This window comes from Labrus bergylta, chromosome 16, assembly GCF_963930695.1.
Source record: "Labrus bergylta chromosome 16, fLabBer1.1, whole genome shotgun sequence".
Classification (NCBI taxonomy): Eukaryota; Metazoa; Chordata; class Actinopteri; order Labriformes; family Labridae; genus Labrus; species Labrus bergylta.
Genome location: NC_089210.1, coordinates 4,798,189 through 4,811,363, shown reverse-complemented (window position 1 = coordinate 4,811,363; position 13,175 = coordinate 4,798,189). Strand labels below are relative to the sequence as shown.

The window sequence follows — 13,175 nt, the reverse complement described above, 5'->3', positions numbered from 1 at the left end:
CTCTACTGGCACCGTCATGCCAGTTGGGGACCCCCAAAGGTCCCCACTGTCAGGACAGGCTCCAGAGTGTTTGAGCTCTTGTCCTCTTTAGGAGCTGGATTTCTATCTTTCTCTCCCTCTCTCTCTCTATCGCTCTTTCTTTTCCTCTCAAATCAATAAGCTCTGACTCATAGTGCAGTTTATTAACTGCTACACAAAATAAGTTCCATTTAGCTGGTTCATGAAATTCAGCATTTAACTTCAATTATTTTCTTTTACTTACTTATGCTTCTTTTTTTTTCTTTTTTAAAGAAGGCTTTTTGTGCCTTTGATGGAGAGAGAGGACAATGGATAGAGTTGGAAATCAGGGAGAGAGATTAGGGAATGACATGTGGGAAAGGAGCCACAGGTTGGATTTCATCCTGGGCCGCCCACTTGGAGGACCTTAGCCTCCATGGGGCGCGCCACTTTTTCTAAAATCAGCTTTGAAGGAGTATTTTTACTTGTATAGCTGGTTCATTTCATTCAGTCGTGTTAGTACTTTCAGCACCAACCCTGACATACATTTGATCCAAAAGGGCTCAGATGTAACTTATTTAGGGGTGTTTAATTAATTCCTTTAAAAGAGAACCCTCAGACAAATGATTAGCTTCAATTATACCCAATATCACTCACTGTGTAACATTAACTCTCTTATCACTTTAGCTCCTCTTTCCATATATTATATTATCAAATAATTAAAGATTTTTGCATTTGAGGTAGACTAATGCTCAGTATTTTTTCTGTGAGTAGGTCTATTACTGCTATAAGTATTGGGATTTTATGATATTTTGACCTTGAACAAAAAAAAGGTCCAAATAAAGAAAATAAATCATCTTGAGTAAATTCAGTTTTTCACAAATATTATTATTTCTGCAGTCTTGTCTTTCTTCTATCCTGAAAAGCCTCAGTGTGCATCAACAACTGGTGCAGACATTTGAGCACAGTGACACACATGGAGGAGAACTCTGTTGTTTCTAAGACAGAAGAGCAAACACACAGTAAAAGAGGTGCAGACAGGTCCACAGATTCTACTTTTTGGTACCCATGAATAGACAGCAGGTGCTTGAGTGTTTTACTGTCCTTTTCATTTGTAACAATCACTGTTACCATAGCAACATATATTTCAAACAGAATTAGATATTGATGTGAAAGAAGCAAATGAGTGTTTTTATGACTTTAATTAAGTTACACAATAGTACACAAATAAATGTTATCAAACCTTCTTCTCGCTTTGCGCGTGCGCAGAGTGCAGCCGGGTTTAAGTTTTGTAGTTTTGGATTGGGTGTGTGCATCTTGATGAATAGACGATCTGGTAACGTTGTATCTCCATTCATACAAAGCATCACCGACACATGCAGGTGAAGTAAATCCTACCTGAACGCACGCGGGCTCCCTGCACGTTAACTCATACTGGAGTCTGTCTGTTTGTTCTTATCACGCCTCGGTCTGATGATGTTTTTGTATTCCGGAGGACAGTTAGCTCTGTTTTAGCCTCTCTGCTGCAGATCTGCTGAGATTCTTTTTTTAATTTTGCCCCCACAGTCAACACACAGGAGCACGTGACCAGCCCGCGAGGAAGAGCAGTGCTGCAGCTGCAACACACACACACACACACACACACACACACACACACACACACACACACACACACACACACACAGAGCTGCTTCTCATGCAACACAGCCTCTGTTCAAGTGTCCCACTAATACTATCGACTGATATCTACACTGCAGCATTACCTGTGAGAACATGGCATCTCTTTAATGATCACCTCATTTACTTAAACAGCACCTTTAATTTAATGTTTGCACTGCCTGTTATTTAATGTCTGTTTTTGATCATTTTGCACTATCTGCTTTTTAAACTTTGCTGTACATACATAAACAACACACCTTAAGAAGGTCAACACCTTTTTTTTATAATTATTATGATTATTATTGTTTTGTATTATTATTATTATCATTTATAATTATATTTTATTTGTATTTTTTTTAAATTATTATTATTATTATTATTATTATTATTATTATTATTATTATTATTATTATTATTATTTTTAATTCTGGTCTAATTACAGATTTTTTTCCTCAACTGTTTTTAGGTTCTTGCTTTAAATTACACATATATTTTTTATCCCTGCATGGGTTATGTACATTTCTTGTATAAGTCTATTTTAATTGCACAGTTTTAAGTTTGATTCATCTAGAGGTATTCTTTAAATCTTTTTTTAATATATATGTATGTGAGGGGGGGGGGGGGGGGGCGTCAGTTTTGTAGTTTAATTTGGAACAAATGTTTCATGTCATGTCTTTGTAACCTGCTACTGGATGCTTTGAATTTCCCTCTGGATCAATAAAGTATCTATCTATCTATCTATCTATCTATCTATCTATCTATCTATCTATCTATCTATCTATCTCTCTATCTATCTATCTATCTATCTATAGGGTTGTGTGAATCAAGTAGACCTAAGTCAATAGAAACACACTTTATACTTAATTAAAAAAAATTATCTTATATACAAATAACATCGCAATTTATCACGCTGTGTTTTGTGAAATTGTAATGGATCCTTTGCATTAGCAACAATTAGGCCTGCTGTTACCATAGCAACATGTAGACCTATTGCAAACATAAAGGTTCTGAATGATAGATTGAAGTGACATTTGTAAAAGAAGTTGACTTTGACAAAACGCTTGTTTTTAATGACTTAAAGTGCGATATACACTCCTCCAAATCAATACAGGCTTACACTGACGACTCAGAAAGTATTCATCCAGCTGTCTACTCTTCTCGCCTTTGCGCTTGCGCAGAGTGCAGTCGTGCTCAGCCCTTGGTCGCGGGCACAGCAGGGTTGAAATTTGAATTGTTTTTGTTTATTTAGAATCTTCAAGCTTAGTAACCATGGGAACACATGAAGACAACAGCGCGTTCGATCCGCGCTGTTCCTTTAATGACGTCATTGAATACGTCATACAACTCTCAAACCGAGGTTATGAATAGGACCCGTGTGAACAGTCAGAGTACCACTTCCAAAGAGGAAATGTGGAGCTCGCCGAGAGCCAGGTGCTGGTGGATCTCTACTGGCACCGTCATGTCAGTTGGGGACCCCCAAAGGTCCCCACTGTCAGGACAGGCTCCAGAGTGCTTGAGTTCTTGTCCTCTTTAGGAGCTGGATTTCTATCTTTCTCTCCCTCTCTCTCTCTATCGCTCTTTCTTTTCCTCTCAAATCAATAAGCTCTGACTCATAGTGCAGTTTATTAACTGCTACACAAAATAAGTTCCATTTAGCTGGTTCATGAAATTCAGCATTTAACTTCAATTATTTTCTTTTACTTACTTATGCTTCTTTTTTTTTATGTATATATATTTATTTTGGGGCTTTTTCTGCCTTTGATGGAAAGATAGGACAGTGGATAGAGTTGGAAATCAGGGAGAGAGAGATTAGGGAATGACATGTGGGAAAGGAGCCACAGGTTGGATTTCATCCTGGGCCGCCCACTTGGAGGACCTTAGCCTCCATGGGGCGCGCCACTTTTTCTAAAATCAGCTTTGAAGGAGTATTTTTACTTGTATAGCTGGTTCATTTCATTCAGTCGTGTTAGTACTTTCAGCACCAACCCTGACATACATTTGATCCAAAAGGGCTCAGATGTAACTTATTTAGGGGTGTTTAATTAATTCCTTTAAAAGAGAACCCTCAGACAAATGATTAGCTTCAATTATACCCAATATCACTCACTGTGTAACATTAACTCTCTTATCACTTTAGCTCCTCTTTCCATATATTATATTATCAAATAATTAAAGATTTTTGCATTTGAGGTAGACTAATGCTCAGTATTTTTTCTGTGAGTAGGTCTATTACTGCTATAAGTATTGGGATTTTATGATATTTTGACCTTGAACAAAAAAATGTTCTAAATAAAGAAAATAAATCATCTTGAGTAAATTCAGTTTTTCACAAATATTATTATTTCTGCAGTCTTGTCTTTCTTCTATCCTGAAAAGCCTCAGTGTGCATCAACAACTGGTGCAGACATTTGAGCACAGTGACACACATGGAGGAGAACTCTGTTGTTTCTAAGACAGAAGAGCAAACACACAGTAAAAGAGGTGCAGACAGGTCCACAGATTCTACTTTTTGGTACCCATGAATAGACAGCAGGTGCTTGAGTGTTTTACTGTCCTTTTCATTAGTAACAATCACTGTTACCATAGCAACATATATTTCAAACAGAATTAGATATTGATGTGAAAGAAGCAAATGAGTGTTTTTATGACTTTAATTAAGTTACACAATAGTACACAAATAAATGTTATCAAACCTTCATCTCGCTTTGCGCGTGCGCAGAGTGCAGCCGGGTTTAAGTTTTGTAGTTTTGGATTGGGTGTGTGCATCTTGATGAATAGACGATCTGGTAACGTTGTATCTCCATTCATACAAAACGGGAGTGTTATCAGGAGTGTCATGGGCTTATTGTAGCCTATTTACAATTCAACATAAGAGACCTATTTGTTATTTTATTTATAATGATCCTATCTAGCTTAGTAACCATGGATTCAAATACACCAAAATACAGCGGCACGTTCGATCCGCGCTGTTCCTTTAATGACGTCATTGAGTACGTCATACAACTCTCAAACCGAGGTTATAGATAGGACCCGTGTGAGCAGTCAGAGTACCACTTCCAAAGAGGAGATGTGGAGCTCTATCACCTGGCTAGATCCAGGTTGAGGCCCTAAGTGTCAGGTAGAGTCACCAGCATGGTCTGTATAGACCAAGGCTCGCCAAGAGCCAGGTGCTGGTGGATCTATACTGGCACCGTCCTGCCAGTAAGACGTAGGGGACCCCCAAAGGTCCCCACTGTCAGGACAGGCTTCAATAAGAGTGTCTGAGCTCCCCACTCTCCTCTTTAGGAGCTGGATCTCTATCTTTCTCTCCCTCTTTCTCTCTATCACTCTTTCTTTTCCTCTCAAATCAATAAGCTCTGACTCATAGTGCAGTTTATTAACTGCTACACAAAATAAGTTCCATTTAGCTGGTTCATGAAATTCAGCATTTAACTTCAATTATTTTCTTATACTTACTTATGCTTCTTTTTTTTTCTTTTTTAAAGAAGGCTTTTTGTGCCTTTGATGGAGAGAGAGGACAGTGGATAGAGTTGGAAATCAGAGAGAGAGAGAGAGAGAGAGCGGGGAATGACATGCAGGAAAGGAGCCACATGTCAAGTGTTTACTTCATTGTATTTTTACTGACATTCTCAGTATCATGCTTCTGATGTTTGTTGTTTTTTGTTTAATTTTATATTCCCCCCTACCTGCTAATCTATCACTTCACCCTCCAGCCCGTCTCAAACATTATTTTTGGGTTTGGATATCTTGATGCAGGTGTCAGTGTCTTTTGACCAGTGCAGTATAACAGTTGACCAGCAGGGGGCGGCATCAGACTTTCTGTTTCTGTGTGGTTTTGAGTTACAATGGATGCCTTAAGTCTGAAATCTTCTGCAGTCCATTCATCCACTACGCTGAGCTAACAGCTAACTGTAAAGGGTGGGATCTGTCTATCTGTCTTCCTGTCTGTCATATGTAACTCAATAACATTTGACTCGATCCACTGCATCCTTAGCAAGCCTTTTGCTGTGGACCTCAGGAAGTGTAGTTTTAAATGTAGTACCATTTGGGCAGATGGTGGCACCATAAGTTATTCTGTTCTTACCCCCTCCAAGAAGGCCCTTCTGCACTGGCTTTATTTTAGAAAAAGAGGTTACATGCACTACTGTTACAAACTCTATTCATAAAGGCTAAACCTATTTCCTTCAATTTACTTGCATTTTAAAACGTTTTTTTCTTTTTTAATCTTTAATAATTATATTTTTATATATTCTATATCTTTTTTTTTTGGGGGGGGGGGGGTGGTTATGCCTTTATTTGATAGGACAGTGGGTAGAGTAGGACCTAGGGGTGAGCGAGAGAGTGGGGAAAAGTGTAAAGGAGACCAGGTCAGACTAGAACCCAGAGAGAATGTCCCAGGTCCTCCAGCAGTCTATAGCAGCACATGCGTTGTGATCTCGAGAAAACAACCACAATTTACTTGTTATCATGACATTAAAGACTTAAATGAGATGTATGGAGGTCCAGTTTGGGCTTCCATAATTATTAGTTAATTTGCACATTGCTGAAAGAAATGTCACACCAACAAAAAAGTCACATGTCCAGGTGAGGAAGAAACCAATGTGGGCTTATCTCAAAACCTCATCTTAAAACATAAACAAATTATTTAAAAAACATAAAAATACAAAAAGAATAATACAAATCAAATACATATTAGCCTACTATTTAGTCTATTCACCTTTTTCATCCATTGCCAGAGCACTTTATAGGTAATTCTATAGGCTACTTTTTTATAAGAACAGTAAGTGAATCTCGTTTAACAAGCCTTCAGTCTAATCTCTGAAAAGTCTTTACCAAGTCTTTGGAAATAGTCACATAGCTCCTTATGGAAAACGTTGAAAGTAGGCTCTTTAGATATTTACTCTTGTGTATGAAACTTTCCCAAGCAGTATTCTAGCCTACATAAATGGCCAAATCATACTTTGGTCTTCCTCAAAATCACTAAAAATTATCCTATCTAGCTTAGTAACCATGGATTCAAATACACCAAAATACAGCGGCACGTTCGATCCGCGCTGTTCCTTTAATGACGTCATTGAGTACGTCATACAACTCTCAAACCGAGGTTATAGATAGGACCCGTGTGAGCAGTCAGAGTACCACTTCCAAAGAGGAGATGTGGAGCTCTATCACCTGGCTAGATCCAGGTTGAGGCCCTAAGTGTCAGGTAGAGTCACCAGCATGGTCTGTATAGACCAAGGCTCGCCAAGAGCCAGGTGCTGGTGGATCTATACTGGCACCGTCCTGCCAGTAAGACGTAGGGGACCCCCAAAGGTCCCCACTGTCAGGACAGGCTTCACTAAGAGTGTTTGAGCTCCCCACTCTCCTCTTTTGGAGCTGGATCTCTATCTTTCTCTCCCTCTTTCTCTCTATCACTCTTTCTTTTCCTCTCAAATCAATAAGCTCTGACTCATAGTGCAGACCCGTGTGAGCTGTCAGAGTACCACTCCCAAAGAGGAGAAGTGGAGCTCAAACACCTGGTTAGATCAGGTTCAGTGTCAGGTAGAGTCACCTCTATACTGGCACTGTCCTGTCAGTAGAAGGCGTAAGAGGGGACCCAGGTGGTCTCCTCTTTATGAGAAAGATATATATATATATATATATATATATATATATATATATATATATATATATATATATATATTGGGGCTCTTGCGCCTTTTATGGAGAGAGAGGTCAGTGGATGGAGTTGGAAATCAGGGAGAGAGAGATTAGGGAATGACATGTTCCTTTAATGATGTCATTGAATACGTCATACAACTCTCAAACCGAGGTTTTAAAGAGTAACTAAACCCTAAACCACTTTTTTCAACTCTAAACCTCTGTATTTGAGTATTAAGTAATGTTCTGGATCAACTCAAGTCCAAATCTCGACATTTGAGTACAAAGTATTGAAATTCTAAATATTGTGTTATAAATGTGCGTAGTGACTGCTCTTCCGTTTGAAAACATTCTCTGTGGAGTGAATGCCTACGTCAGCAAAACTATAAAATCCTCGTCACTTGACAAACAAACAACTTAAACACCTTTAAGTTACTGAATGGCACAAAGAGATACAAAGCAGCTTGAGGAATCATTTTTAGACCTGTGAGGATGATACAAATGAAAGGTCATGGTGTTGTGATTACAGATGTAGACTAAAACTAAAGGGCTTCAGTAACCTACATATTATCATGGTAACCACGACACGCTAAAACTTGAGCTTTGAGGTCCCGGGGGGTTATCATGCAAACAGATGAGGCTGGTATAACATGAAGATATTCAAGACAGGCTCTGGCTCTATCATGATCCTATCACACTGATGCACAAAGGACCGTAGACACGTTGTCATGCCAACAGAGGCTAAAACTACAAGGTCCAATGTAACGGAGTTAAAATGCACTTTATTTTTGAGTACAGTTTACAATTTATACTTGAGATTTCATTTATAATTTATTTCTGTTAAGTATTTGTGAATTTTATCTTAACGAGTTATGTATATTTACTGTTATTTTATCAAATTTATGTTTCCTTTGAGTTCCTTTGAGTGTTTTTTTTGGCACTTTGCGGCTTCTGTACCTCCTGGGTTACCGTAGCTCCTTCCATCTGTCCCTCAGTGCCGTTTTGCATTGCTGAGGGTGAGTTGTATGTAAAAACGTTGCTGCATCATTACCTTATTTACTGTGGAAAATAAGTGATTTAAGTTGTAATGTTCAGTTTATTTTATAAACTGATAGTAATACGATGTTAATCAGTCATTCTGTTTAGGTTTTGAGAGTTTTATATCACTTTGGAGACTGTTTTAATGTAGCGGTTTTGGCGCGAATTGTGTGATATCCTACAGCGCCTGTGTCACGTGATTGACGTGCCGCAGATATTCTCAGTTAAAATAATATTTATTTTGCATGTGTAGGAGCAGAGGTGCAGAAAACGAATGTCCAGAAGGCACATTGAATGTTCTTTTGTCTTCTGCAGGTATGTTTTTCCTTGTATTTTCATACTTTCTGTTTCGTTTTACAGCCGCATGTTGTCGTTTATTTTGTCCACTAGGTGTCACTGTTTTACCATTTGGTTTACTGTTTCTCATGTTTTTTTAATGAGATTTATTGTTAATATACACTGTAAAACCGAAGTTTTTCAGCCATTTGTAGCAGCTCTTGGTTATAAATATTTACATATAGTTAAAATATTGAAATGATGATTGTAATATATTTCTATGTAATATAAATGTGTTTTGAGCTCACACAGTGCCGTTTTGCATTGCTGAGGGAGCAGAGGTGCAGAAAACAAATGTCCAGAAGGCACATTGAATGTTCTTTTGTCTTCTGCAGAAAATAAAAGCTGGAAAACAGTCAAAGTCTGGTTTTCTTCACTCCCCTGACCACATCCGTTACACCAAGAACAGTAGGTTATATCAGACTAACATTCAGAGGCTAAACATGAAGGCTTAAAGCCAAGGTCATGTTCATGGTACCAAGATGATAAACCAAAACTTAAAACTCACAGGTTCATATTTTATATTATTTTAGTTAAGTTAACAAACTAAGGCTATAGTTTGAAGGTGTCAGGACATGTTATCATGCTAACAGGTTCAATGCAACAGTATTATACTGAGGCCAAAGCTAAAGAGGGGGGAAGGGGAGGTTAAATCATTTATTACACTCATGACATTAAACAATAAAAGTCCTAGAATGGAAAAGATCTCCGGATTTTTACAAATGTAATTCTATCAGGTGATCTCAGTCAGTGTCTTACTCGTCATGTAGGCTACATCAATATGCTAAATGCAGCTACAATGCCCAGGTATATCAGGATGTCAGTGTTCACTCTATATTTATTTGTGTGTTGCAGTGATGAACAGAAATTTTCAACTTTCATCTGAAAACAAGACGATGGGTGATGTGTGGAGACGTATGCAGGAGCTGTTCAGGGAGCATGAGAAGGCCGAACTGGACCGTTTTGTGAAAAAGCTAAAGGATGGTCCAGATCTAGGAGTTGAGAAGCACTTAGTGATGTACACCAGTCAGTCGTCTACAGACAACCTCAGACAACATTACGAAACCAGGAAAATGCAAGCGGCCGACTGCGCTGCAGACTGGATTAAGAACCTGGCAGAGAAGCTGGCCGCATTCACTAAGTCTGCTGCTATAGCTGGACTTGGAGCACTGGCCATCGCCATCATCATTGACATGGTTTCATTCAGTCCGCCTGAGGAGAGCATTAAAGAGGCTCTGCGATCAGTGTTAGCAGAGGAGAAGACCTCCGAGGTCTGGGATCTGATCGACGAGTGTTTGAAGAGATTCACAATGCACTTTGAGAACAGAAACAAGCTGAGGAGCGACCTTGAGCGGATCGAAAGCCAGCTGAGTCTCGCTCTCACCAAGTTGAAGAACTCCATGGTGAGCGACGGGCACATGTCGAATCAGTCTTTAAAGGTGTGGGTGAATGGAGCAGCCTTCCACATCGAGATGCTGATTCACCTGGAGAGACTCGGAGAGAATCAAACCTGCAACCCGATACAGAGTCTCATCGCAGTGTACCAAAGAGATCTGGACACACTTTTTGAAAAACACAAGGAAATGGTAAAGGGAAAGACAAACAGACTCGATTTACTTGACCCTTTTATCAAGGTTATGCAGGTTGAAGATTCAAAGTATTATTTTCTGGATTTAGGTGTCGACTACGAGAAATACTTTGAGGCATATTATGATCACAGGTACCACAGACAGAAGCTTAATATTCAGGAGTATTTCAGTGATTTAGGACAGAATCTGCCACAGCTGGTTCGTCTTACAGGCTCCTTCAGTGTCAACTGAGAGCTCAACCAACAGAAAAAAAACACATTGAGTTGAACCAAACTGTGACAGGACACACGCTGTGGTAATGAAGCCTGGTCATGGTCCCAAGACATTTTACTCGATCTTCTTGTTGATGTCTCTACCATCACTGGACTCTGTATCAGTATTTGGACTTTGATTTATCAAATTGCATTTCAATTTGATTCCTGATCATTTCTATTGTGACTCATCGTGCCCCTGATGATCTTTTCAATCAAGCTCTCGTGATCTTTTGTATGATTTGACTCGCTTAAATCTTCCATCGTCTTGAGGATTTTTTCTCTGTTCCATAGCTCTTTCGATTTGGACTTCTTTGGATCTGATGTGTTGTTTTTGACTGATTTGTTTTCTAGTTGGACATGCCAGTTCTTTGATAATGTTTAAAGTAAGCTAATCATTTGGACGACTCAGTTCTTCGGCCTCAATCTCAAGGATGTCCTTAAAATTGGGGCGGCAGTAGCTCAGTCTGTAGGGACTCGGGTTGGAAACCGGAGGGTCGCCGGCTCAAGTCCTGGTGCGGACCAAACATGGAAGTTGGTCTGGTAGCTGGAGAGGTGCCAGATCACTTCCTGAGCACTGCTGAGGTGCCCTTGAGCAAGGCACCAAACCCCCTCCCCACCACCAGCTCAGGAGCGCCCGCTGTGGGCCGCTCCGTCACTCTGACATCTCTCCATTAGTGCATGTCCATAGGATCCTGTTTGTGCATGTGTGTATATATTTCAGCCTATGTGTGTGTTGCATGACTTACAGAGTGTAAAAACAGAACTTTCCCCTTGCAGGGATCAATAAAAGTAAAATCTTAATCTTAAATCTTAAAATGTAATGGGTTATTAAGACTCTCTTGTTCTATCTGTGTTTGAAATTTCAGTTTTAAAATGTGACATATTATGTGCGATAATAAATGAATCTGCCAAATTCTCTGATTCAGACCTGCATCTGTCAGTATAATGTAAATCCTGTCTTCTTTTTTAACCTTTTATTTAAACCCTCACTCTTCCATTTTCCCTTCTTTTCGTCTCTCTCTGCAGATCCATGTGAAGTGGGTTTTTTTGTGATTACTGATATAACACACATATATATCTGACATTTTTCTTGGATCATTTCATATCCTGTTAGAACAGGAAGCTGTGAAATATCCAATTTAACACAAAGCAGAATGTAACAGTTTCCTTAGAAGAATTTGACCGAGATTTAAAATCTCAAACATTATTTTTGGGTTAGGACAGCTTGATGCAGGTGTCAGTGTCTTGTGGTGCAGTTGACCAGCAGGGGGCAGCATCAGACTTTCTGTGTTGCACATTATATTTGAGAGGTTTATAGACTTAAAGGTATCATAAACAAGATTATAGTTTGGGTTCAAGTTCATCAACACCTGCTCAGCAGTCTTTTGGGTGAAAGAGGAACTGTTTTTTTTTTTTTTGGCAGGAAGTCTTGGCATCCTTAAAGACTCCTCCCACCCTGCCCACAGACTGTTTACCCTCCTGCCCTCCGGTAGGCGCTTCAGAAGCCTCCGGACCAGAACCAGCAGACTGAGGAACAGCTTTTTCCCCAGAGCTGTTTCTCTACTGAACTCTACCCCCCGAACTCTGAACTCTGTCTCTCTCTCTCTCTCTCCGCCCCCTGCTGACCCCCCCCCCTTTCCCCTGCATATCACCTCACACCCATCATCCCCCCACCACTCCTCCTGGTCACACACACACATCTCTCATCCACCTGTATTATTGTATTATAGTATGTTCATATTATGTCCATATTCTTTATATTATCTGTAAACTAGTATAGCATGCTCACTGCACCTTAATCTGTATATTATAATCCTAAGAATACACTTATATTTATAGCATTTATTTATATTTATAGCATCCCATTAATCCAGCCATCCATATATACCTAATAATTCACTTTTTTTAGTCTACATCTGTAAATTTTGTAATTACTGTACATAGCACAGATTCTTGCACTTTCTGCTTATTTGCACTTCTGGTGAGATGCCAAACCTCATTTCGTTACTCTATACTTGTGTATGTGTAATGACAATAAAGTTGAATCTCAATGTCATCTCATCTCAAGTCCAGAAGGTTGACTTCTCCCACTTGATCTTTGTGTTGATCTGTTTTTAACTTTCATTTTCTTGGATCAGTTTTAAGCTGATTGGAAAGCTTCCCCAGAGTTTAATTGGACCTGGGGTCACATCGGGACTGAAGTGTCTGATGTAACCAGGACAGAGATAATATAAGTTTACAATGGGTGCGTCTGGAGATAGTATCTGAAGGAGATTTAGGAGTCCCCTTAGGTGGAATGTTTAAATTGAGGTGTTGTATAGGAGTATTGCCATATATGGTTGTGTAACTTGATGTTTTTATGACGAAAAGCAGATGTTTAGATGCATATAAGCAATTGTCTCTGTGTGTTCGACAGAGATCATTATTGGCTTCTTGATCCTCCTGGTCAGACGTGACCAGTGACTCTGTTTCTTGCTTAAATAAAATTATACTCTTTGAAAGCAAGTCAGTGTCAACGGCGAATTTCTTCATCATCAAACATATCAACAACAAGGAAATCCACATCGGGACAAATCTTTCTGAGCTGAGGTGAATCTTTTTTTAAGAAACGTTTAGCCACTGATCAGATCAGATACTTATTTGTAGCGTGTTGTAAAATGTA

The 13,175-nt window shown here is 39.2% G+C and overlaps 1 protein-coding gene across 2 annotated transcripts; it reads left to right on the top strand.

The window, feature by feature from the left end:
* The first annotated feature begins 8,370 nt into the window (after positions 1-8,370).
* Positions 8,371-11,426, top strand: LOC136183088 (uncharacterized). 2 transcript variants are annotated; one of them, XM_065965096.1, is made up of 2 exons: positions 8,371-8,649; positions 9,526-11,426. In XM_065965096.1, the coding sequence occupies exons 1-2, from the start codon at positions 8,580-8,582 to the stop codon at positions 10,488-10,490; spliced, it is 1,035 nt and encodes a 344-aa protein (XP_065821168.1). In that variant the 5' UTR covers positions 8,371-8,579; the 3' UTR covers positions 10,491-11,426. The 2 variants fall into 2 exon arrangements, with proteins under 2 accessions (XP_065821168.1, XP_065821167.1); XM_065965095.1 differs by lacking the exon at positions 8,371-8,649 and adding an exon at positions 8,659-9,078.
* The last annotated feature ends 1,749 nt before the right edge of the window (positions 11,427-13,175 follow it).

Excerpts from the sequence above, each read along its gene's own strand:
- LOC136183088 (XM_065965095.1), top strand. The coding sequence starts at position 8,985 with ATGTTCTTTTGTCTTCTGCAGAAAATAAAAGCTGGAAAACAGTCAAAG. Across the intron at positions 9,079-9,525 it reads CATCCGTTACACCAAGAACA|TGATGAACAGAAATTTTCAA; the intron begins GTAGGTTATATC and ends TGTGTGTTGCAG.